This window comes from Rhamphochromis sp. 'chilingali' (genome assembly GCF_963969265.1).
Source record: "Rhamphochromis sp. 'chilingali' genome assembly, chromosome: 8".
Classification (NCBI taxonomy): domain Eukaryota; kingdom Metazoa; phylum Chordata; class Actinopteri; order Cichliformes; family Cichlidae; genus Rhamphochromis; species Rhamphochromis sp. 'chilingali'.
The window spans coordinates 204,127-230,955 of NC_137935.1; the positions used below are offsets into that span (position 1 = coordinate 204,127).

The window sequence follows — 26,829 nt, forward strand, 5'->3', positions numbered from 1 at the left end:
CATAAACTATGATATAAATAGGGAGGTCCTATTAACATGTTTAGTTTTAAAGGACACCGCTCATGAATGAGACTAAAGGCAGGAAGGTATTAGTTTTCTTCTAACATCCAGAAGTCTGCACGATGTGTTTCATAGTTTGTAACAAGCCTTTGACAGGTAAACATAACATGACCGAAAAAGCAAAAAAAAGAGAGAGAGAGAGAGTGTTGACATAAGAAGAGAAAATGCTCTCAATTATGGAGACAGACAAATGGTTCATTTATGTTTGATGTGTGTTTATTCCTCCCTAAATATCGTCGGTGAAGTTCGCCATGCATGTCAGATTTTCCTGCGCATTTTTATACCTCTGCCAACAGAGAGAGAAAAAAAATCACATTCTAACAGACAGCTGGTGCTTAGAATACAGTTGAATAACTATTAAAAAACAGATGATATTTAGATGATAGTTCAGTCTAACACATGTGCCAGTGAACCATTAAACGTCTGTGAAACTATGCAGTTATGAAACGTAACTTTAACCTCAGCCAAACTGATTTGCTCAGTTGTAAATAAAACAGCGAAGTAAACGTGACCCGACAGACAAAACCTGAGTGAATGAAGTCCAGCGTTTAACCACTGAGAGCTAAAACTCAGCTGAGGTTTCAAAGCTGTGTGCCGGTGATTGGACATCAGCCGCCGATGAAGCTGTTCGCCTATAAAGTGCTCTGTAAGGAAACAAGCTCCAGCAGCTCTGCGCTCGGGGAAAACACTATATTTACTTATCTTGTGCAGAAAAATGCGCTGACATTGCGTTATATCGAGCACCGGCTGCCCAGTTAAACTGTGACTATCACCAGGTAACGTGGGCGTGTTTCTTGAATTAGCAGCAGGTGTTAAACAGCTGACAGATGAGGAAGAGGAGGATGCATGCAGGTAAACTGAGGGTCTGTTGAGCTGATCGCTGGTTTCGTGAGAAAAATGTCAGCTCGTTCTTTATGTTACAGAAGCACAGAGACACAAGACCAGGCAGAAAGAGACGATCGTTCGGTGAAAATGAGAATCTGCGAATGCAACATGTGGAACACGGAGAGTGGAATATGTAAACAAACCGGTTAACGTAACCCCCTCGGTGCACTCTGCATGCTAACTGTTAGCTGAGCGAGTGAAATCTCTGAAAACATCTGAGCACTTTTGCAAACATGTTCTATGTTGACAACCTGACCAGACGTACGTCGCGACATTCGCGGCTAAAACACTGTTAAAAGTGTAGCTGGTGACAGAAAAACGGGGTATTTTAAAACTACACCACCACCATTGCTGCCTGTGATTTGATCTGCATTCTGGGATACCTGACTGCCCCAAGTCTACACAAGCAATCGATTATCTAGGATCGACCTGTTTTGACTTACTTTGCACGGCAACCAATCAAATGTTAGAGAAGCTGCATGGGCAGCGTTAACCCCGCCCCCTGAGTTTGATGGGTGAGGCTGACAGATAAAATTATTTCAAGATGAGAGCCAGGCGCCAGGACTGCCAAAATGAAATAAATAAATATATCATTAAATAATTAATTACATGTGTCAATAATTAATTAAATGTGTCAATAATTAATTAAAATGTGAAATACATAAATAATTAATTAAATGTGTCAATAATTAATTAATTACATGTGTCATAACTATTTAATTAATTAATTCCAATTTTAATTAATTATTGCCACATTTAATTAATTATTTAATGGTGTATTTAATTAATTCATTATGGCAGTCCTGGCGTTCCATAGCCAGGACCTATATAATGAATTAATTTAATACACCATTAAATAATTTATTAAATGTGGCAATAATTAATTTAAAATTAATTAAAATTTTAAATTAATTAAATAAATATTATTGACACATTTAATTAATGATTTAATGTTGTATTTATCCATCCATCCATCTTCATCCGCTTTATCCGGGGCCGGGTCGCGGGGGCAGCAGCCTAAGCAGAGAAGCCCAGACCTCCTTCTCCCCAGCCTCCTCCTCCAGCTTATCCGAGGGAACACCAAGGCGTTCCCAGGCCAGCCGAGAGATATAATCTCTCCAGCGTGTCCTGGGTCTGTTGATCGTCAGTCCTGCTGCTTCACACTCTGCTGCGAACCATTCCAGTGCGAGCTGGAGGCCATCACCCGATGAAGCCAACAGAACCAAATCATCCGCGAAATGCAGAGATGAGATTCTGAGGCCACCGACGTGAAAGCCCTCCGCCACTTGGCTGCGCCTAGAAATCCTGTCCATAAAAATTATGAACAGAACCGGAGACAAAGGGCAGCCCTGGCGGAGCCCATCACCCACCGGGAACGAGTCCGACTTATTGCTGGCAATGCGAACCAAGCTCTTGCAACGGTTGTATAGCGATCGAATGGCCCGTAGCAATGGGCCAGACACCCCATACTCCTGCAACACCTCCCACAGGACACCCCGAGGGACACAGTCGAATGCCTTCTCCAAGTCCACAAAACACATGTAGACTGGTTGGGCAAACTCCCATGCACCCTCAAGTATCCTTGAGAGGATAAAGAGCTGGTCCAGTGTTCCGCGACCAGGACGAAAACCGCATTGTTCCTCCTGTATCCGAGGTTCGACTAGCGGACAAACTCTCTCCTTTCCAGCACCCTGGCATAGACTTTCCCAGGGAGGCTGAGGAGTGTGATTCCCCTGTAGTTGGAACACACCCTCCGGTCCCCTTTCTTAAAGATAGGGACCACCACCCCGTTCTGCCAGTCCAGGGGTACTGCTCCTGATCTCCACGCAACATTGTAGAGGCGTGTCAACCAGGACAGCCCTACAACGTCATTCCGTTTGGGCTGTTGATACCTGTCAGCTGCCTCCGGAGTCCCACAGGCTAACCAAGCCAGATAGGACTCCTTCTTCAGCCTGGTGGCTCCCCTCACCTCTGGTGTCCACCATTTGGTTCGGGGATTACCACCACGGCAGGCACATTGGCCACAGCTCAATGCAGCAGCTTCAGCATTGGAGACGTTGAACATGGTCCATTCGGACTCAATGTCCCCAGTCTCCCTCGGAATGCTGTTGAAGCTCTGCCGGAGGTGTGCGTTGAAGATTTCATGGACTGGGGCCTCTGCTAGACGTTCCCAGCACACCCTCACTACGCGTTTAGGTGCACCAGGTCTGTCCAGCGTTCTCCCCCGCCACCTGATCCAACTCACCACCAGGTGGTGATCAGTTGACAGCTCAGCCCCTCTCTTTACCCGAGTGTCCAGAACATATGGTCGCAGGTCTGCTGATACGATTACAAAATCGATCATCGACCTGCGGCCTAGAGCGTCCTGGTGCCACGTGCACTTATGGACACTCTTATGTTCGAACAAGGTGTTCATTATGGCTAAACTGGGATTTGCACAGAAGTCCAATAACAAAACACCACTCGGGTTCAGATCAGGGAGGCCGTTCCTCCCAATCACGCCCCTCCAGGTCTCGCTGTCATAACCCACATGAGCATTGAAGTCTCCCAGCAGGACAACAGTCTCCAGGTGGAGCACCTTCCAGCACCCCACCCAGGGACTCTAAGAAGGCTGGGTACTCTGAACTGCCACTCGGCGCATAAGTGCAGATGACAGTCAGGACCCATTACCCGACCCTAAGGCGCAGGGAACAAACCCTCTCATCCACCGGGAAGAACCCCAACGTACCGGCAGCAAGCCGAGGGGATATTAGAATACCCACCCCAGCCCACCGCCTCTCACCAGGGGCAACTCCAGACTGAGACAGAGTCCAGCCCCTCTCCAGGAGACTGGTTCCAGAGCCCAAGCCATGCGTAGAGGCGAGCCCGACTATATCTAGCCGGTACCTCTCAACCTCACGCACTAACTCAGGCTCCTTCCTCACCAGAGAGGTGACATTCCATGTCTCAATTGCCAGTCTTGGTAGCCGGGGATCAGTTCGCCAGGGCCTCCGCTCCTGGCCACCGCCCAGCACACAATGCACCCGACCCATATGGCGCCTCCTGCGTGTAGTGGGCCTGCGGGAGGATGGGCCCATGTCCCCTTTTCGGGTTGTGCCTGGCCGGGCCCCATGGACTAAGGCCCGGCCACCAGAAGCTCGCCCTCGGGCACCCTCCCCGGGCCTGTCTCCAGGACGAGGCCCTGGTAACCCTATCCCTGGCAGGGTAAACTGTTCCCTCGATGTTTTCTTCATAAGGATCTTCTGAATCGCTCCTTGTCTGGTCCCTCACCCAGGACCAATTTGCCATGGGAGACCCTACCAGGGGCTTTTGCCCTGGTAGGGTCTCCCATGGTCTGGGACACACAGACCCTCCACCACGATAAGGTAGCGATTCACGGAGAGAATTGTATTGTTGTATTTAATTAATTCATTTTGGCACACTTGACTCCTTCAGGTCTCACCATAAAATCATTTGATCTGTCACCCATCAAACCCAGGGGGCGGGGTTAACGCTGATCGAGTCAAAACCGTTGCTTTGGCCTGGTGGCCATTGTTTTTGAAGGCGTTTCTGCACACCAACAACCAGCATGTTGAAACTAACATTTACTGAGGTTATATTTATCGGGATTTTATTTCCTGATGTTTGTATGTGTCCTACGTGTTTCAGTCGCCAATTCTGAATTATAACTAACATTAAAAAACATATTTAAGGAGGAGAGAGAGCAAAAAAATCTGATTAACATCTGATCTTTGTGTTTTTGTTCAGTAGTCAGCGTGACCTGCCTATAAATACTTACTTAGTACTTAGTTCCTCCTACGCCGAGCGGCGCATCGGGCAGCTAGTGATCTCCATCGATGTCGGTCAGCAGCGACTGCTTCAGCTTCGTCCCAGGCAATGTCGACAGTTCTCAGGTCGTCCATAAATGTTCGACGCCATGTGGTCTTTGGTCGGCCTTGCTTTCGCTTGCCAGTTCGTGGACGCCATGTCATGGCAATCTTAGCTGGGCGATGAGGGGGTAGGCGTAAAATATGTCCCGCAAAGCGAAAGCGTCTTTCTGCAACAACATCGGTTAATGGGCGGGTGCCTGCTCTTCGTAGGACCTCCTCATTTGTTATTCGGTCCCGGTAGGAAATTCTCAGGATTCGCCGCAAGCCACGTTGTTGAAGCACGTTCAGGTGTTGAATAGCTGCACTTGTTGAGCGCCAGGTTTCACTAGCGTAAAGTGCAGTAGGGAAGATAAATGCATAAACTTTATTAAAAGAGATAACGTTGGTGTTTCCGTCATGTGGTAACTGTTAGGTTTAACTGTACCAAGGTTGTTCGACACTGTGAAACACATACAGACTTCATGATGTTTGCCTCATATTTTTATTGTGAATATTAATCATGAGGGTAAACGGCCCTGTACACCACGGAGCGAGGTCAGCATCTCCACGATATCTTCAGCTCTCTGAGTTAACCGTTTCACAGCTGGGTCACATGAAAGTGTCGGCAGCATCAAACTAATCTAACTGTCATCTATGAATAATTCACGGGTCATATCAATATTATTTTACAGAAAATCATCCTTATTACGGCCAACTATTCCAGAGATGTGAAAATCTACAGCATAAAGAACACAAAAATATAGCAACGCAACACTGTAACAGAGATGAACGCGTCAGTTTGTTACAGATCAAAGTGGAATGAAAGTGATTGGTTGAACAGGTGTTCGTGATCTGTGTTATCTGTGTTTTCATCAGCGTAAGAGACTCAGCAGCAGATTAGAATAACATTTGTACATTTAATAAATCACCAAATTAATACATGAAATGATCAAACCTACTCCGACAGTTCAGAATCAGAATACTATATTGATCCGTAGAGGAATTTATGTTGGTTACAGTTAGGGCTGCACAATTTTGCATAAAATAAGAATCACGATTTTTGTGCTTAGAATTGAGATCACGATTCTCTCACGATTTTCTTTTCCAATATAAACATTTATTGCACTTATTAACTGCACATCAACTTCGTAACAGTTGAGACTGAACATAAAAACAGTAAATGAACATAAAAATAAATGTCTCACATTTTGTCGTTGCTGCAAAATGTACTGCTTGTAATTCCGTCTCGTGTTCGACGCTGCGTGTATAGAGCAGGTACTGCAACAATAGAAAAATAGTTGCGGGACGGCACTGTGTAGCGTTTGTCTAGGGTGTTGATCATTTTCCTAAATCCCTCATTTTGCAGTGTTGATGGGAGCCATATCTTTAGCCAGGTGATAAGTGATAGACTCCGTAATTTCTTTGTGCTTGCGGGAGTTCAGCGGGTATGGGGAAGCGCTGTATAAGGTTCCGTTATTGATGTTTGGGTGGTTGACCGGGACTGATTTTCTTCTGTCACTTTCTTGACCTTTACAGCTTCGTCATCTCTCAGGTCTGGGCCTCTTTGCTTAGGCTGCTGCCCCCGCGAACCGGGGAAGCGGAAGAAGATGGATGGATAGATAGTATTCTGTAATGGAATACATTTTAAAAGTAACCTTCCCAACACTGCGGATGCGTTATCGTTGGGAATGTCCTGGTGCATCCATGATTTGGGGAAACACTCCTGGTATTCCTTCTGACTCCATACCAGCGCTGAGAGCTCATCGATTTTATTTGATATCGGCAGACACGGGTTGTACCTCCTCCTCGCTTTGAGCCACCGCTGTCTCACCGCCTCCTTCCTTCTTCTTTTCTGTCCTGCGTTCACATTTGATATGAGGCCAGGACATAGTGGCCGTGTCCTGTTTTAAGATCATACATGTAAAATTGTTGTCTGACCTGCGTCATTCCAGCCGCTCAGAGTCCGTGGTTACCATGGTTACGGCATAAGCAGCTGTGACGTAAACAGCTGGCACAGCGGAAACCTACCAGCGACATGAGTATTTACAGTGGGACAAAAAAGTATTTAGTCAGCCACCGATTGTGCAAGTTCCCCCACTTAAAATGATGACAGAGGTCAGTAATTTGCACCAGAGGTACACTTCAACTGTGAGAGACAGAATGTGAAAAAAAAATCCATGAATCCACATGGTAGGATTTGTAAAGAATTTATTTGTAAATCAGGGTGGAAAATAAGTATTTGGTCAATAACAAAAATACAACTCAATACTTTGTAACATAACCTTTGTTGGCAATAACAGAGGTCAAACGTTTACTATAGGTCTTTACCAGGTTTGCACACACAGTAGCTGGTATTTTGGCCCATTCCTCCATGCAGATCTTCTCGAGAGCAGTGATGTTTTGGGGCTGTCGCCAAGCAACACGGACTTTCAACTCCCGCCACAGATTTTCTATGGGGTTGAGGTCTGGAGACTGGCTAGGCCACTCCAGGACTTTCAAATGCTTCTTACGGAGCCACTCCTTTGTTGCCCGGGCGGTGTGTTTTGGATCATTGTCATGTTGGAAGACCCAGCCTCATTTCATCTTCAAAGTTCTCACTGATGGAAGGAGGTTTTGGCTCAAAATCTCACGATACATGGCCCCATTCATTCTGTCCTTAACACGGATCAGTCGTCCTGTCCCCTTGGCAGAAAAACAGCCCCATAGCATGATGTTTCCACCCCCATGCTTCACAGTAGGTATGGTGTTCTTGGGATGCAACTCAGTATTCTTCTTCCTTCAAACACGACGAGTTGAGTTTATACCAAAAAGTTCTACTTTGGTTTCATCTGACCACATGACATTCTCCCAATCCTCTGCTGTATCATCCATGTGCTCTCTGGCAAACTTCAGACGGGCCTGGACATGCACTGGCTTCAGCAGCGGAACACGTCTGGCACTGCGGGATTTGATTCCCTGCCGTTGTAGTGTGTTACTGATGGTGACCTTTGTTACTTTGGTCCCAGCTCTCTGCAGGTCATTCACCAGGTCCCCCCGTGTGGTTCTGGGATCTTTGCTCACCGTTCTCATGATCATTTTGACCCCACGGGATGAGATCTTGCGTGGAGCCCCAGATCGAGGGAGATTATCAGTGGTCTTGTATGTCTTCCATTTTCTGATGATTGCTCCCACAGTTGATTTTTTTTCACACCAAGCTGCTTGCCTATTGTAGATTCACTCTTCCCAGTCTGGTGCAGGTCTACAATACTTTTCCTGGTGTCCTTCGAAAGCTCTTTGGTCTTGGCCATGGCGGAGTTTGGAGTCTGACTGTTTGAGGCTGTGGACAGGTGTCTTTTATACAGATGATGAGTTCAAACAGGTGCCATTCATACAGGTAACGAGTGGGGGACAGAAAAGCTTCTTACAGAAGACGTTACAGGTCTGTGAGAGCCAGAGATTTTCCTTGTTTGAGGTGACCAAATACTTATTTTCCACCCTGATTTACGAATAAATTCTTTACAAATCCTACCATGTGAATTCATGGATTTTTTTTTTCACATTCTGTCTCTCACAGTTGAAGTGTACCTCTGGTGCAAATTACTGACCTCTGTCATCATTTTAGGTGGGGGAACTTGCACAATCGGTGGCTGACTAAATACTTTTTTGCCCCACTGTATGTTTGTCATTGCAAAAGAACCGTCTGAATGGTTAACTGAAGTTAACTTGGCTATCTCAGATAACGGTAAACATAACATGATTGAAACATAAAAAAACACAAATCAACCTCATTTATTTTAGTTTAGTAAACAGATTCTCTCAGCTGTAAATAAAACAGCGAAGTAAACGTGACCCAACAGACAGAACCTGAGTGAATTAAGTCCAGTGTTTAACACTGAGAGTTAAACCTCAGGTGAGGTTTCAAAGCTGTGTGCCGGTGACATTCGCCTATAAAGTGCTCTGTAGGGAAACGAGCTCCAGCAGCTCGGCGCTCGGGGAAAAAACTATACTTACTTATCTTGTGCAGAATTATGTGCCGACATTGCGTTATATCGAGCACCGACTGCCCAGTTAAACTGTGACTATCACCAGGTAACGTGAGCTGTGTCCCAAAACCTAGGCTGCATCCTTCGGGGGACCCAGCCTTCGTGGTCTACATGGGCCGGGTCCTTCAGAGACCGAGAAGGCCGGAAGTGCGAAGCTGTGAAATTGGACGGTCTAGCCTTCAGATCTGTGTCACCGCTGTGTGGGTGTAGTTTAATGAACTCGGCCGTCTGCTCCTTGCTATCTAAATATAACAGGACACTGGCGTAAACTCTCGACCATCTCACACTTCTGTTTAATCAGTTTTCTGTTTGACATTTATTCAGCTGTGTGAAAACCACCCAATGGATTAATAAAGTTTTATTTTATCTAATCTAATAACTTTGATCTCAACCTAACCGATTTACTCATGAACAAATCAAACAGTGAAAAAAGCCCAACAATAACATTTTTAGGTTGTCTAAGTGACTTATATATCACGTTTAACCTGAGTAGCGAAAGACGGCGGTGATCTGAAAATGATGTGCCGGGAGTTGTGGGGTTCTCGGCGGCTCCAGTGACCCCCGAGCTCCCTTCAGCTATCGAGCTGGTGGGTAAGGCAAGGCAAGGCAAGTTTATTTGTATAGCACAATTCAACAACAAGGTGATTCAAAGTGCTTTACAGAGACATTAGAAACAAAAACAGACAAAAAGCATGATTTCAAATTGATTAAAACAAGCAAGCAAGCAAACAAACAAACTAATTAAGATAAGATAAGATAGAACTTTATTAATCCCTCGGGTGGGTTCCTCTGGGAAATTCGACTTCCAAAAAAAGCACAGCAACGACCGAAGTTACAGTTACAGAATTGTTATATATATATATATATATATATATATATACACAGAGACAAATATAAATAAAGTATACAAAGGGGATAAATAGAATAAATAGGAATAAAAAAATAAAAATACAAGTGAATTAACAAACAAACAAAAAAAAACAGTATATAAAATCAAAACGGATAAAATCAGAACAATAGATAAAATCAGTAGTTAAAATGTAAGTTTTGAAGTTTAAGCTTAAAAGTAAAACAGTGTGGATTTGGTGCTTTATTCAAATGCAGCTGAGAACAGGTGAGTCTTCAACCTGGATTTAAATAAACTGAGTGTTTCAGCTGATCTGAGGCTTTCTGGGAGTTTGTTCCAGATATAAGGAGCATAAAAGCTGAATGCAGCTTCTCCGTGTCTGGTTCTGACTCTGGGAACTGATAAAAGACCGGATCCAGATGACCTGAGGGATCTGGAAGGGTAGCAGACGTCTCCGAAAACGTCGAAGCACTTTTGCAAATATGCGATATCTTGATAAACCGAGCAGATATTTGAAGTTTACACAGCTATTTTCTCGCCTGAAAATGTGTTAAAACTTTATTTTGTGACCCAGAAAGATTCATAAGAGTAATATTAGAACTAACTAGCTGCCGCCATTGTTGGAAACCGGAATTGGCTGGGCCGCGCTATGAATTCTGGGATATGTTGGGCCACAAAGGATGCAGCCTACCTTTTGGGACACAGCTATGGTGTTTCTTGAAATAGCGGCAGGTGTTAAACAGCTGGCAGGTGAGCAGGTATGCAGGTAAACTTGAGGGTCTGTTGAGCTGATCGCTGGTTTCGTGAGAAAAATGTCAGCTCGTTCTTTATGCTACAGAAGCACAGAGACACAAGACCAGGCGGAAAGAGACGATCGTTCAGTGAAAATGAGAATCTGCGAATGCAACATGTGGAACACGGAGAGTGGAATATGTAAACAAACCGGTTAACGTAAAAAAAGAAAAACAGTTAAGATGAAACACCGGGGCTGTGAGCTCGGTGCACTCTGTCAGCTGACTGTTAGCGGAGCGAGTGACATCTCTGACAACATCTGAGCACAAACATGTTGTATGTTGACAACCTGACCAGACGTGAAGATTACACCACGACATTCGCGGCTGAAACACTGTAAAAAAGTGTAGCTGGTGACAGAAAAACGGGATATTTTAAAACTTTACACCACCACCATTGCTGCCTGTGATTTGAAATGCATTCTGGGATACCTGGCTGCCCCAAGTCCACACATCCAATCGATTATCTAGGATCGACCTGTCTTGACTTACTTTGCACGGCAACCAATTAGATGTTAGAGAAGCTGCAGTGGCAGTGTTAACCCCGCCCCCTTAGTTTAATGGTGAGGCTGACAGATAAAATAAATTCATGGTGATAGCTGAAGGGGACAAAAGCGCCAAAATGAATTAAATAAATGCATCATTAAATAATTAATTAAACATGTCATAAATATTTATTTAATTAATGATTGCAACATTTAATTAATTATTTAATGGTGTAGGGTCTACCTGACAATGTGAAGCGCCCCGAGGCGACTGTTGTTGTGACGCTGTATTTAAAAAATAAAAAAAAAAGATTGAATTGAAAACTGCGCCAAGTCGATCCGAGTAGGTACAAAAGGGTCTTTGTGTTTGTGTGTATGTTGTTTCCTCTGACTTGGTCATGTGACAGTCCTGTAAACAGCTGATTGGTTATTTTCCTGTTTTTGTCATCAGCTGGCCCAGAGCGTGATCGAACTGAACAACCAGATCCAACAGAAGGACCGAGAGATCCAGAACAACGAGGCCAAGTCAGACACACGCACAGTAACACACACACACACACACACACACACACACACACACACACACACACACACACACACACACACACACACACACGCAGTAACGCAGACCCTGCCTTTGTGCTGCCCCCTGCAGGATGCTTGAGTACCAGCAGCAGATCTCCAGCCTGGAGGGCGACTGCCGTGAGCTCAGGAGCTGCTTGCAGGTAGGACCGCCTCACGTGGCTCACCTGTGGTGTAGCTGTGACGGACAGGTGGAGTCACTCCCTCCCACCTGTGACCAGTTCTATTATACTGACCAATAACTGTTGTCATTGTTTTCATCTGTAAACCGAGTAAGATGATGAAGGTCAGTGATGAGCAGTAAAAGGTCTGATTACCCACAATCCCCTCCTGCTGCCCTTTGGCTCCCAGCAGCCCTGCTTTCTGCTCCCATCGTGCTCCAGTGATGCAGCGGTGGTACCGGCAGCTGCTGACACACAGGATGCGACATCACACCGGGGCCTGTACAGAGCTCCTACAGCCTCTCTGTGATGATGTCATCCAACAGAATCTCAGCACGGAGCGTCGGGCTGAGGAGGAGGAGCAGGGAGCTGATCTCAAGTTTTCAAGCTGAGACCTTCGTTGCCCAGAACGTGCGAGCGTCACCCGTCAGAGCAGTGAGGTTAACGTAACTTCATGTTTCACAGGACCTGGAGAGGGCGAACCAGACGCTGAAGGACGAGTACGACGCCCTGCAGATCACCTTCTCCGCCCTGGAGGAGAAGCTGAGGAAGACCACCGAGGACAACCAGGAGCTGGTGTCACGCTGGATGGCCGAGAAGGCTCAGGAGGCCAACCGGCTCAACGCCGAGAACGAGAAGGACAGCAGGTAGGCAGGGCGGCTGGAGGCGGGAGGAGGTCTGCTGCTGCGACTTCAGGTCATTTTCATCTGTGTGTGTGTTTCAGACGGCGGCAGGCCAAACTGCAGAAGGAGCTTGCTGACGCTGCCAAGGAACCGCTGCCCATTGAGGCGTGCGTGTCTGAGTTTGTATCAGATGAGATGTCCCAGAGAAATTCCCATGGTTACAGCAGACGGGAATAAATAAAGGAACAACAGTGACAGGATTTCCTCTCACGCCTGCTCACGTTGCTCTGCTTCTCCGCAGGGACGACGACATTGAGGTGCTGACTGAGGACGCCGGGAAGGCGGGGGGAGAGACGTCGCCGAGCCGGCCGCTTAGCAGGACTCCCAGGTGAGGCCGCACGTGCCCGCTGACCATTGACCTCTACGGAGGTTCAGCATGTGTGTGACGATGTGTCTCTGCCCGCAGTAAGAAGATCTCCCAGCAGCCTCCCGGGGGGCTGCTTGACTCCATCTCCCTCATGTTTGGGTATGTGTGTGTGCGTCTGTGTGTGTGCGTGTTATTGTATCTTTATTTCAGACATACACAAAAAAAAACAATATATACAAGTGCACATACTTGCATTTACGTGTATAAATAGGAATATATCTGTAAATACACACACGCATGTGCTCAGACAAATAAATAAAACAAATAAAAAACAGTCTAAATGACATGAAATGACAATTTTTAAGTCTGAAATGGAGTAGGAAGAAGTATAACATAGTTATTAGTCCCTACCCCAGTGTTGAACCCCACTGTTCACTGTTAGCCTGATTCCTGTCATCACTTACCCCACACACTAAACAAGGAATGAAGGACGTGTGTTAACATAGCTACAGTGATAGCTACAGTTTAATTAAAGTACAATGGCTGATCAACTTCATCAGTTTCTTCCAAAAACACTTTTCGAAACATCTTTATAAACCGACCAAGGCTTGAACATTGCTGTAGGTCCACAGGAAAACTGTTCCACAGTTTTACCCCACAGATGCTAACACAAAAGGTTTTAACACCTTTGTCTTCAGGTTTAGTTTTCCCTTCGATTCATAGTCCCCTTCTCTGTCAAAAACATCCTCTGTTCATTTCCTGGTAACATATTGTATCTGGCTTTGCACATCATTTTTGCAGTTTTATGTTTATAAGATCCATTAACTTCAAAATCTTTAATTTCAAGAACATGATGTTAGTGTGCTCTCTAAATCCTGCTTCAGTAATCATCCTGATTGCTTTTTTCTTTTTACATAAAGGTTGAAGTGAAGTTTTGTGTGTATTTCCACACAGTATTCCAAATATGGCAGTGTAAGTGAACAGTAAAGTACCCGGGGTGGAAGGCACAAAATGTTTAGCTTTACTCAGAACAGAGATGCTTCTGGACAGTGTAGCTTTATGTGAGGTTTCCAGCACATTTTGTTGTCTATTATCACACCCAGAAATTCTGTATGAGAAACGTACTTCAACGTTATTTATCAATTTCCAAACAACATAAATGTAGTTTTATTCAAATTTAGTGAAAACTTGTTTCTGTCAAACCATGTTTTCAGTTTAATCATTTCTTGTGTGACAATTTCCAAAAGCTGCTGTGAATTCTCTCCAGCACAAAAATAGTTGTATCATCTGCAAATAAAATAAACTGTAATATATCAGATGTTTTACATATATCATTGATGCACAGGATAAACAGCTTTGGTCCCAATGCTGACCCCTGTGGAACTCCACAATGTCCAGGCACTCTGATATTCACCAAGCTTCACAAATTGTTGCCTGTCTCTCAAATAACTCCTGACCCACTCGAGCACCACTCCTCTAATGCCGTAGTGCTCCAGTTCATCAAGTAATATTTCATGATTGATTGTGTCAAAAGCTTTTTTTAGGTCAATGAAAACACCGACTGTGTCTTTGATCTGTTTTATTAGTGATCTTTTCAATAAGAACCATTAATGCCATGTTGATCTGTTTGGTCTGGGACCATACTGACTGTCCATTATTATCTCATGTTTGTGTGTGTGGCCGCATGTGTGTGGGGGCTCCTCTGTATTGGAGCGTCTAGCTTGCACACGGCGCCTCCAGGTGACCGTCGTTGTCACTTGTCGATAAATGAAAGGTGACCGTTTGTTCGTCCTCAGCAGGCGTCGGAGCGCCAACTCTTTCAGCACTTCACCGGAGAGCAGCGAGGCCCCGTCAGGCGTCTGCGCTGAGGTCCGCGTGCCAACCACGGCGCTGCACGTCTTCGTAAGTACCGTCACTCTTCGTCATCGTCGAGATGACTTGCACGGCCGTCTCTCAGTCTGCGCTCTCTCTCTCTCTGAGCGTTCAGGAAGCCCACGACGGCGAGGTGAATGCTGTGAGGTTCAGCCCTGGCTCCCGTCTCCTAGCAACTGGAGGGATGGACCGCAGGGTGAAGCTGTGGGAGGTGGTGGCAGGTGAGTGGAGGCGGGGTTTAAACAGGAAGTTGTTTTGCTTGCACAAGGATGTTTGATTGAATAACCCTGGAGCTGCAGCAGGTCACGTGACTAAATCACTTCCTGTGATTGCGTTCAGGTCACTGTGAGCCCAAAGGAGCTCTGACCGGCAGCAACGCGGGAATCACCAGCATCGAGTTCGACAGTGCTGTGAGTGTACGCGCGGCGGAAGGATACTGCAGCGTTACTTCCTGTTCAGACTGACCTGCTTTCCTGTGTTTCAGGGCTCCTACCTGCTCGCCGCCTCCAACGACTTCGCCAGCCGGATTTGGACCGTGGATGACTACAGACTGAGGGTGAGCGCGTCCAGCTGTCACACAGCTGCGTCACACACGCTCGCCGTAAATCCAACCGTGTCAGCAGATTAGTCAGCTGAGCTGTTCGAGTAACCTTGGCTACGGCGGCTGCAGTAGGACGAACAGCCCGCACGGAGCAGAAAGGTTCCACGTTGCCTCAGAGCAGCCGGCGCCGTGTTTCTGCACCTGTTTGTGTTTGAAACACATTTTTCTGCAGTTTATTCAACAGATTTTTTTCACAAAATCAGGAAAATATTTCTAAGTAAGCGCTGCCCCCTGGTGGTCAGCTGCCCCTGTCTGCGTGCGCTGAGCTAAACCACGCGTTCTTGTCCGACAACTGAGCCCAGCAGGAAGTGGCGGCTCAGTTTCCTGGTCAGTGATGTCATGTAAAAGGTCTGAAGCTCAGCTCTTCCCCCTCGCGGCCACCATTTTGGCTCCCAGCAGCCCGGCTCTCTGCTGCCATCGTGCTCTAGTGGTGCGGCGATGGTCTCGGCAGCTGCTGACACACAGGATGTGACATCACTGCGAGGTCTGTACAGAGCTCCTACAGCTTCTCTGTGATGATGTCATCCAACAAAACCAATCAGCATGGAGCATCAGGCCGAGGGGTGGGGTCTGAGCAGTGATCTCACACCTGTTCTGAGGCCAGAAAACTGTTGTCCATCTAATGTCACCTGTCTGAATCAGGTGACGTCCCCACGGTGACATGGTCAGCTGCATGTCGCCGGGGTTTCTCGTACTGACAGGAAGTGGCAGACGTCACCTGCCGATGACCTGTGTGTGTGTTTACCTGCGCTTACCTGTGTCTTTCTGTCCGTCCGGCAGCACACGCTGACGGGTCACAGCGGGAAAGTCCTCTCCGCTCGCTTCCTGTTGGACAACGCTCGCATCGTCTCTGGGAGCTACGACCGCACGCTCAAACTGTGGGACCTTCGCAGCAAAGTCTGTACGTGAGTGCACGCTCGCTCGGTCTCAGTGAGTCCTCACCCAAGCTAACTGTCGCTCACCTGTGCAGGTATGAAGACGGTGTTCGCGGGCTCCAGCTGCAACGACATCGTGTGCACCGAGCAGTGCGTCATGAGCGGACATTTTGACAAGAAGGTTCGCTTCTGGGACATCAGGTGAGCGGCGCACGAACGCTGTCATCACTCAGCATCTCTGCCATTGCTCTGTGTCACGGTGATGACACGCTCGGTCTGCGTGTGTGTGTGAGATCAGGGCGGAGAGCATCGTGCGGGAGCTGGAGCTGTTCGGCAGAGTGACGTCTCTGGATCTGAACCACGATCGCACCGAGCTGCTCACCTGCTCCAGAGACGACCTGGTGAAGATCGTCGACCTGCGCACCAACGCCGTGAAGCAGACGCTCAGGTGAGGCGGGCCCAGTGTAACACAAAGCGGTCGAAGTTTGAAGGCAGCCGTGCAGGTGGGAAGCAGAAACATGGCGAGTCCATCTCACCTGAGTTGGCAGGCAGTCAGTAGGGCTGTGAGGAAATATCACCTTATATTTAAATAACCTCCAAAAACAAGAAGAAGAAGAAGAAGAAGAAGAATAGCTCTTTGTTACAAGAACAGTGAAAGGCAGTTTGGCATCTCCCCATGTGTGTGAAATATTATCTACTCAATGACACAGAGAAAGTTACATTTACACAAGAAAGATATGTACAAGTTACACACACGCATACATGCCATCTGAGGAGCAGGTGCAGGGGGGTCAGTGATAGTGCACATGGAGTGGTTGCTGTTGCTACTATAATACATGCAGTTTAAAGAGGAATGTTGGTTGCATCATAGTATAACTAAAAATACGGTTTATAAATCAAGTGTAAAACATGAACTCAGTGTTTTTAACGATCAACTGCACACGAGGTGGTCGGCGCCGACCTTTAACGAACAAAAAGAACATCAAGCTAAGAGTTCACGAGACAAAACGGCTGAAACAACAAAGCGGCTCTTTTGTGTGTGTAACATATAAAAATAGTCAAACTGACTGACGGTCGTACGTCAGACAAGTAAAGTACCCAGGATACTTTTGTTGCCGTAGTGACACTGAGTCACTGTTGACGTCACAGGCAGATCCACTTCCTGTGCTCCGCTGTGGTCATGTGACTGACTCATTCTGTTTGCGATGTGATGGTCAGGTGACCTCGGCCGACTCACTGTGTGTTTGTGTTCAGTGCGCAGGGTTTCAAGTGTGGCGCTGATTGGACCAGAGTGACATTCAGGTGGGTTCCTCTCATTACTTGTGTGTGTGTGGTGAGTGAGAGAGAGATCTGAGCACGCTCAGTGTGTCTCGTTCTTTCAGTCCTGACGGGAGCTACGTGGCCGGCGGATCAGCTGACGGCGCTCTGTACATCTGGAATGTGCTGACGGGGAAAGTGGACCGAACTCTAGACCGGAACCACAGGTAAGATCGTTCAGGTTTATCCACACGCCAGCGGCTTATGCCGCACTGTTGACCTTTGACCTCTCCTTGCTACTGCTGTTGCAGCTCAGCCATCAACTCGGTGTCCTGGTCGCCTTCAGGAGCATACGTGGCAAGCGTGGAGAAAGGCAGTCGCGCCATCTTGTGGTCAGACATGTGACCGGGCCCGAGGAGGCGGAGTCAGGCTGTAGGCAGCCAGTGGCGGCCCCTCTGCCATCTTCATCGTGGTGAAGATGAAGAGGATTCACTGAGACTGTGGAGACGAGCTGCCGTGTTCTGTTTCTGCAGCTTTTAATGTTCAGCATCATTTTAATGACCGGGAGGAGGCGGAGCCACATGCGGCGCCGCAGCTGCTGATGCGAGGACAGCCGTCGGATGTCAGGTGACACGTTGGAAACGCAGAGACATTTCACTGTTGACACTTCCTCTCCTCATCCTCACTCCACAGGACGCCTCAGGAAACAGGAAGTGCGTGCACCGACTAATCAGAGATTAAAGAAACTGTCGTGTGGTTTGTTCCTGTCTGCACTCGGCAATGCCTCATTTCTACCTCGCCGCTTCGCTCGCTCCAGGTACTGCTGACTTCCTGTTGTTCGTTTTCCACTGCAGACAGAACCGCGTCCTTGCTGTGGGTGTCGCTGTGACATCATCAGCAGGACAGCGTGTCGCACATCACGTGTTATGAATGCGGCGCCTGCCCGAGCCTCAACAGGTGGTCAGCACGAGCCTCAGTTCCGTCATCAGAGGGGGCGGAGTGGAAATGAGGCCGTTTGGACCGTAAAGTGAACTGCCATCAGTGATGTTTTTCCACAAACAGGAAGTGGACCTTCACATTAAACTGTGTCAGAGCACACCTGTGTGGGTTTGTGTGTTTGATTCACAGGTGTGTTACATACTGCACTAACCTCGCTGCGAGCACGGACAGATTGTGTAACCTGATGATTGTAAATGTCCTGTAAAAATCCTGATGAATAAATCCTCTGACACACGAGAGTTCTTCCACGCCGCTCGCTCTCTGAGCGCCTCATAGCGGTGGCGAGCTGTTCTTGTTCTTGAGCCCAGGTCGTCTCGTTTTACGTCTCGATGTTTCCTGTGTTCTTCACATTAAGGAGCCAAACATTCCTGCTGGAAGCAGGGCTCGCAAAATTCCCTGGTTGCCCTTCGGGTGGGCATGCTTCAGTTTTTGGTAGAGATTATTTTTATTGTATAATATTGTAAAGCAAACAAAACATCAATCAAAAAATTGTTAAAACAGAAATTACAACATCCATCCGTTTGCTTCCACTTGTCCTTTTCAGGGTCGCGGGGGGCGCTGGAGCCTATCCAGCTGTTATAGGGCGAGAGGCGGGGTCCACCCTGGTCAGGTCACCAGTCTGTCAGGGCTAACATGTAGAGACAGACAACCATTCTCACCTATGGGCAATTTACACTAATCAATTAACCCTGCAATCTGCATGAAATGACAACAACTGTATAAAATTATAATCATCATCAACTCAAATATTTGGTTGTAATTGAACAGAAATTTCTATGAACTGTGTAGAACATGAGAATCTGACATTTCCGCTGACGTCACGGAGGAGAAAATGCCACTCGACGTTGAGGCCGCAGCATCTCCTTCATCAGCGTTTTCGCGGCCTCCATTTCACTGCTCTTTGTTCTTGTCGGGATTTTATGATCCAGGTGTCTTGAACCTTTTCCAGAAAACATCCAGAAATGAATCATCGTGTCAGGGCAAAAAGATTCGGCCAGCTCTAATATGTGTGCCACACAGTGGGTTGTTATGATGTGGGGTATCCTGTTTCAGTCTCCCAGCTGTTCCTGTTTTCTCTCTTCTCTGATACCCGTGGTGTTCGCTGCTTCATCAATAGCCTCTAAAATATCTGCAGCGTTTGCACTCCTGACTGGCTGACATTTGATCATGTATGTGGACGTTACATTTGTGCAAACTGCATGCTGTGATGTCAGCAGCATCCTAACAACATAATGCAGTACGTCAGGTTTAATTTGAACCATTACAAAGAAAGTGGCTGACCAGGAGGAAGTGTGAACAGGAAGTTGTTTAAATGTTTAGCAGTCTATAGGACTTGATCCTCTGTGACACATTCATGTATTATCTGAGGCTGGATTAATTAAAAATTAAGCACATGCAGCCATATATGACTGCGTCCATGCAATAAGCGATCAGACAAACACGGCTGTGTGTGGGTCGATGTCTTTTTTTTCTCTGCCGTCAGGGTTCGAGTCCAGCTGAGAAAGAGAAGAAAGGGCCAACACAGGAGGTGAGTTTTATAAAGATCGTAAGTTATCAGAGGATAAAGTGACATTTTTCTGTCTCATGTCTTTGTCTCACATGGAAACAGTGAAGACAGGAAATGTGTCTTCGGTGCTGTTACACCATATGAAACTAGTTTCACCACTGTCAAAGGAGCTTGCAAAGAAAAGCGTCTGGACTTCTTTAAGTTGCTTGAAGACGTTTCACCTCTCATCCGAGAAGCTTCTTCAGTTCTAAGGTCAAATGGTGGAGGGTCCCAGATTTAAACCCAGTGGGAGTTTCCCCCCACAGAGGGACAAAAGGACCCCCTGATGATCCTCTAATTGCCTGAGCCAAGGTGTGAAACTGGGTGTGGGTCACAATCAGCCAGGGTTTCAGGTGTGCTCATTGTGAAACCTGGCCCCACCTTATCATGCGAATTCCTGAGGTCAGATGGCCCAGGATGTGAGTGGGCGTTAAGGCGTCTGGGAAGGATCTCAAAACTGGATTATAGATGGCAGAGAGTTGGTGTTGTAAACCACCGCCTCTGTTCAAAGATGGTCGCTCACAGTGGACATAGATGCTTCTTTCACTCCTCTTTCAAACCATCTGTCCTCTCTGTCCAACATGTGAACATTGGCATCCTCAAAGAGTGACCTTTGACCTTTAGATGCAGATGGACAGCTGAGTCTTGTCCTGTGGAGGTGGCTCTTCTATGTTGTGCCATGCGCTTGTGAAGTGGCTGTTTGGTCTCTCCGATGTAGAGGTCTGGGCATTCCTCGCTGCACTGTACAGCATACACCACGTTGTTGAGTTTGTGTTTTGGAGTTTTGTCTTTCGGGTGAACCAGTTTCTGTCTGAGTGTGTTGCTGGGTCTGAAATGCACCAGGATGTCGTGCTTGGAGAAAACTCTCCTGAGTTTCTCTGGTACACCGGCTACATAGGGGATGACAATGTTGTTGCGTCTGTCCTTCTTATCCTCCCTCGCTGGTGTCTGGTCTTCTTTTCTGTGCCTCTTTGCTGACTTTAAGAACGCCCATTTAGGATAGCCGCACGTTTTGAGTGCTTCCTTTACATGTGTGTGTTCCTTCTTTTTCCCTTCAGGCTTAGAGGGAACATGTTCTGCCCGGTGGTGTAGGGTCCTAATTACTCCAAGTTTGTGTTCCAGAGGGTGATGGGAGTCAAACAGGAGGTACTGGTCCGTGTGTGTGGGCTTCTGGTAAACTTTGATGTTGAGGTTGCCGTTCTCTTCAATGTGCACGGCGCAGTCCAGGAAAGGCAAACAGTCGTCCTTTGTGTCTTCCCTGGTGAACTTGATGTTTTTATCCACAGCGTTAATGTGCGCAGTGAAGGATTCCACTTCTTGTGTCTTGATTTTGACCCAGGTGTTGTCCACATATCTGTACCAGTGGCTGGGTACTCTTCCTTTGAAAGAGCCAAGAGCCTTCCTTTCCACTTCCTCCATGTAAAGGTTGGCTACAATAGGTGACACGGGGGAGCCCATGGCACAGCCATGTTTTTGTCTGTAAAAGCCTTCGTTGTACTTGAAATATGTAGTGGTGAGGCAGAGGTCTAACAGTGTGCAGATCTGATCGGGTGTGAAGTTGGTCCTGTCCTCCAAGGAGCTGTCTTCTTGTAGTCGTTTTCTGACCGTCTCCACGGCCTCCGTGGTGGGTATGCAAGTGAAGAGAGAGACTACATCAAAGGACACCATGGTTTCATCTGGATCCAGGGGAAGTTTCTGGACCTTGTCGGTGAAGTCGGTGGAGTTCTTGATGTGGTGTGGGGTGTTCCCGTAGCAAGGTGTTTCGAGATGTTGTAAGTGGCTGAGTTTATGCTACTGACTATGGGCCTGAGTTGGACCCCTTCCTTGTCAATTTTAGGAAGTCCGTAAATGCAGGGTATGGTATCCCCTGGATAAAGGCGGTGATTTTGTCCTTTTCAAAGTCTTGAAAACAAGCTATAACTTTCTTTTTGTAGCTTTCTTTTAAGGCTTCGTAGGTATTGTTGTCACTGAGGAGAGTAGCGATCTTTGTGTGGTAATCTGTAGTATTTAGGACCACGGTGCATCTTCCCTTATCAGCTGGCAATATAGTGAAGTTGTGGTCTTTGCTCAGGGAAGCAACGGCCTTCTTTTCTTGTATTGTGAGGTTGGATGGAGGGACTTTGGCACTGGAGAGCGTGGCTGAGACTTTCATCCTGATTTGCTCTGCTTCTGTCTGTGATAATTTATTAATCCGTATGGCGGTTTCTGTGGCTGTGATGAGGTCCACTATGGGCAACTGTTGCGGGGAAATGAGTCCTTTGGCTAATACTCTTTTCAGGTTCAGTGAGATTCCAGTCTGAAAAGTTCTTTACCCATTTCTCCTGACTGTCCTCAGGTGTGTTTTCTTCTCTGAGTTGTGTAGGTTCAGAATGAGGAGTGAGTGTTTTTGAAAGCAAGGTGTGAAATTTCCTCCGTTGTCTTTCTTTTCCTTTCCCAGCAACACACTCAGACAAAAACTGGTTCACCTGAAAGACAAAACTCCAAAACACAAACTTAACAACGTGGTGTATGCTGTACAGTGTAGCGAGGAATGCCCAGACATTTAACCCTAGAACTGAAGAAGCTTCTCGGATGAGAGGTGAAACGTCTTCAAGCAACTTAAAGAAGTCCAGACGCTTTTCTTTGCAAGCTCCTTTGACTACGATGACCTGGATGACTGAGAACCTTCACAGACATATTGAATGGCGTATATTTTAAAGTAAAGGATTTAAAACCAAGTTAGTACAAACATCACTAATGTCACATAACTTTGCCGACATGTGGCCAACAGTAATGTTTTAATGTTCTTCATTATTAAACATTTGCAAATAAATAAATGACACAATATTCAGTACTTACTTTTGAAAGTTTACTCTTCGGGCGCCCCGCTTTTTTCCCGAACAAATTATCCACATCCACCACCGCGCTATGAAGTCTGGGATATGTTGGGCCATACACAGACCCATCCTTCAAATTCAGGGAAATGAAGGATGCTTTTGAGCAGCCTTTGAATTAGGACAGCCTGTGTCACGTCGCTGTGACGTAATCGGCCTTAAAATGCGGCCTTTGAGGTTGCAGACCCTGATTTGGGATACAGCCTGTTTGTTCAGTTTGCCAGTCTGCCTGTTTAGTTTATTGGTGTTTTCAGTTTAGTTATTTCACGGTTGTCATCCCATGACAGCATGTCCTGACTGCGGGGTTTTGGAAACAAATTAAAACGTACAGCTCTGTTATCACTTCCAACATAAATGAAGACAGAAAACTAAACAGCAGTGACGTTTGTAGGGTTACTGAAGTTGGGCTAGCTGGTATATAATGATGTGCTACGTGACCGCTAGCGACACAGCTATGTTAGCATAATATAAACAAGCTAACTTTTTTTCCACTCGATAAAAGTTAACGTGAGTGTTCTCGGTGGTCAGGAACAAATGTAATCGCATGGCAGGATGCTGTAAAAGGACCAAACTTCAGCCAGGAGAACAACTGAGATAATCCATCCACAATACGAGGTTAGTCATTCATATACTGCTGCATGGGCTGGGCTGTAGTTACATCCTAAGGTTTTAAAAACTGAGCTTAAATAAATGATTAGTGGTAATAAATGCTGAGGGAGGTCAACAGTGATCACTGACTGTTTTAGGAGCTTTTTGAGATCAAATAGAAGAAAATACAAAACATTAAACATGTTAACAACACAAAAGCCATATTAAACGCAGACTACTTTAGACCCGGAAGTAGGATTCGTCACGTCATCACTGAACAACCGGATATGTTGTAACTTTATTGCAGTTTATTGTTTGATAACAGCATTTTGGTTATTTTGTAAGTGATTTAAGTGTTAGCCACATGTTTAGTGAGAGCTGCTAATTATAGATTTAATTTTCTGCTAAAAGGGAGCATTTAACATGTATTTTCGTTAGAAAACTGCATTTCCCAGAATCCTTTGTGGTAGACGAAAGTTACTCTGGGTTTTAGCTAGCAAAGAAAGCTCCGGGAAGCCATTATATGTTGCTCTGATATCGAGCAGTTTATTTGTTGTACATTCCCCTTTTTGAAGCCTTATATAAAGACTATCGTTTCTACAATTGATCTCCGATCCATCTTCTTGGCTAAGTGGATTCGCCACAACACTATACTTTAACATGTACTCCAGCATCTTGTTCATGGGGTACATTGCTGCTAACAGGTAGAGAACCTTTGTTGATTTCAGACTGTAGTTCATAAGAATATTAAAAGCTTAATAAACATGAATCTTGTTCTCTTCTTGACGCCTTCTGCAGATGAGAACAGGAACTGCTGTGATTGATTAGTAAAGTTATCTACTGCCTCCTTCCTCTGGTCTCTCCAGGTATCTGAAGATCATCCATCCATCAGGAACTCACATGATGCAGATAGTACAAGCTGCAAAAATCATCTCCGGGGTCACCTGGGCTTGTCTCCTGGCCCCAACAATCAGCTTCATCACCACATTTTTCATCACCCCAAAACCTCAGACCTCAGACCTGACCTCCGACGCTGTGACTCGGTCTTCAGTGCATCTGCCAGCCTGCTCGGAAAAGTCATCCACACCTGTTTGGGGATCATCTTCCTGGTGGTCCTAATATCCTTGATCTTCAGACTGTGATCAGCTGACCTGGTGCTCGTTGTGGATTTACACAACTGAATTCAACCAGATGTAAATAGATGTTTCATGAGTTTCCCCGCCTGATTTCCATTCCCTACATTGATAGTAGGGTTAGGGGAGGCAGTTGAGACGGTTCGCCTAGGTCGTATCCTGGGTGAGGTGTTCCTAGTATGTCCCACTGGGAGAAAGCCCCGGGCAGACCCAGGACACGCTGGTGAGCGTACATCTCTCGGCTGGCCTGGGAACGGCTCGGTCTTCCCCAGAGAGAGGGAGGTCTATGCTTCTCTGCTTAGGCTCCTCCCCCTGCGACCGAGCCCCGGATAAGCAGAAGAAAATAGATGGATGGACTCTGATAGTAATACTGTTTATACTGTGTTCATCCTCGACTGAACACTGTTGGTATGAAGGCTGAGGTCATTTGGAGTCCAGGGAGCGCTTTTAAAGACCTTCTATGACTCTGTGGTGGCATCTGCCATTTTTTACAGTGTGGTATGTTGGAGCAGCAGTTTATCGGCAGCTGAGAGGAAGAGGCTGGATAAACTCATCAGGAAGGCCAGCTCTGTTCTGGGATGCACCCTGGACCCAGTGCAGGTGGTGGGAGACAGAAGGACTGAGTCTCCCACCCCATGCATGTAAATGTTGCTGAACTGCAGAGCTGCTTCAGTGACAGACTGCTGCATCCTCGATGCATGAAGGAGCTTTTCTGCAGGTCCTTCCTCCCTGCAGCTGTCAGACTGTACGATCAGAACTGCTCCCAACAAACGTAGATGTTTACATCTGTGCTGTAACAGCAATAATTTAATCAACCGATTTACACTATAACCAGGGTTTGCCTCTTATCTGTATTTAATTTTATTTAATTTAATAACGGTACAGTACTCTGCTTTTGGTAACCATTGTCCTTGATGTAAATATGTAAAAATTGTGTATGTTTCTGTTCTGTGTCCTGTGTCCTGTTTGTTTGTATATGTGTCTTTCTGGCTGCTGTTAGAACAAAATTTCCCCTTGTGGAACAATTAAGGGATTCTTATACCACAACACACGCAGCACATGGCAGGGAATTAAATCTGTCACAAACTAATCAAGAACCACAACTACCACAGACACCCGACATGCCACCCATCCAGACAGTCTTAAAACCTTCTACACCAGGTTTGACAGGCTGAACACAGACACAACCTCAAAGGCCCCCAGCTGCCCCACGGGCACTGGCTTCCAGGTCAAACACACACAGGTCCTGAAAACTCTGAAGAAGGTGAACCCCCACAAGGATGTGGGACCCGATAGAGTTCCTCCCAGAATTCTGAAGGCCTGTGGGGAACAACTAGCTGCTGTGTATGCCGACATCTTCAACCTGTCACTATCCCAGGCAGTGCTCCACCATTATACCAGTACCCTAAATGACTTCAGGCCAGTAGCACTCACACCAGTTGCCATGAAGTGCCTAGAACAACTGGTTCTCACACACATCAACCACATGGTCCCAGGCGCTGTCAATCCCCTCCAGTTTGCTTACCGTCCCAATCCCAGCTGTGAAACTCAGAAACCAGTCTTACTTGTTATCATCTATCGTCCACCTGGGCCTTACACAGAGTTTCTGTCTGATTTCTCAGACTTTTTATCTGATTTAGTTCTGAGCTCAGATAAAATAATTATTGTGGGTAATTTTAACATCCATGTAGATGCTAAAAATGACAGCCTCAACATGGCATTTAATCTGTTATTAGACTCAATTGGCTTCTCTCAAAATGTAAAAGAACCCACCCACCACTTTAATCACACTCTAGATCTTGTTTTAACATATGGCATAGAAACTAAAGGACAGTGTGTGGCTGATGCACAGCCAGTGTTGGGAAGGTTACTTTTAAAATGTATTCCGTTACAGAATACAGAATACATGCCCCAAAATGTATTCTGTAACTTATTCCGTTACGTTACTCAATGAGAGTAACGTATTCTGAATACTTTGGATTACTTAATATATTATCGTGCTTTTTACAACAACGTGAATGTACTATTGCTGTGTGATTTATTACTATTACTGAAGGTCCGCGACTCCGAACTGTAGTAAAGGGACCTCTGACTAATACGGCGGGGTCCCTGTCGGCTCGTAGCCGAAAAATAGCTTTACTTTGTTGTGTGGGTCAATTTTTCTTGCGAGAGACAGAGAGAGGCGTTGAAAGACTGCTCCAACTAGGGTTGCCAACTCCCTGAAAAATAAATAAGGGACACCTCGTGGCCAGGGCCGGGCAACCCAGTTCACCCTTCCCAGTGTGGTGAATTTTGTAGCTCTTTTTTTTGTGTGTGAAATTTTTTTTTAACCATTTGACTTGAATTTGATTTAAGCAGATGCATATTCTTTGTGATATGACCATATGGGAAACAAATGATCATTTAGCCATTTA

General features: G+C 46.2%; 1 protein-coding gene across 6 annotated transcripts in view; it reads left to right on the forward strand.

Annotated features, from left to right (window-relative positions):
• atg16l1 (ATG16 autophagy related 16-like 1) overlaps positions 1–18,512 on the forward strand; it is a 31,993-nt gene extending 13,481 nt beyond the window's left edge. For 3 of the 6 annotated variants that reach the window (XM_080890142.1, XM_080890143.1, XM_080890147.1), the window contains 16 exons: positions 11,390–11,463; positions 11,594–11,663; positions 12,147–12,328; positions 12,406–12,483; positions 12,606–12,692; positions 12,771–12,830; positions 14,468–14,573; positions 14,659–14,764; positions 14,883–14,953; positions 15,028–15,099; positions 15,925–16,045; positions 16,115–16,220; positions 16,318–16,467; positions 17,274–17,321; positions 17,402–17,503; positions 17,588–18,512. In XM_080890142.1, coding sequence (XP_080746268.1) covers positions 11,390–11,463; positions 11,594–11,663; positions 12,147–12,328; positions 12,406–12,483; positions 12,606–12,692; positions 12,771–12,830; positions 14,468–14,573; positions 14,659–14,764; positions 14,883–14,953; positions 15,028–15,099; positions 15,925–16,045; positions 16,115–16,220; positions 16,318–16,467; positions 17,274–17,321; positions 17,402–17,503; positions 17,588–17,681 — 1,527 coding nt within the window. In that variant the 3' untranslated portion in view covers positions 17,682–18,512. The remainder of the gene's footprint in view (positions 1–11,389; positions 11,464–11,593; positions 11,664–12,146; positions 12,329–12,405; positions 12,484–12,605; positions 12,693–12,770; positions 12,831–14,467; positions 14,574–14,658; positions 14,765–14,882; positions 14,954–15,027; positions 15,100–15,924; positions 16,046–16,114; positions 16,221–16,317; positions 16,468–17,273; positions 17,322–17,401; positions 17,504–17,587) is intronic. The other 3 variants (XM_080890144.1, XM_080890145.1, XM_080890146.1) reach the window with 3 other exon arrangements.
• Positions 18,513–26,829: the final 8,317 nt, after the last annotated feature.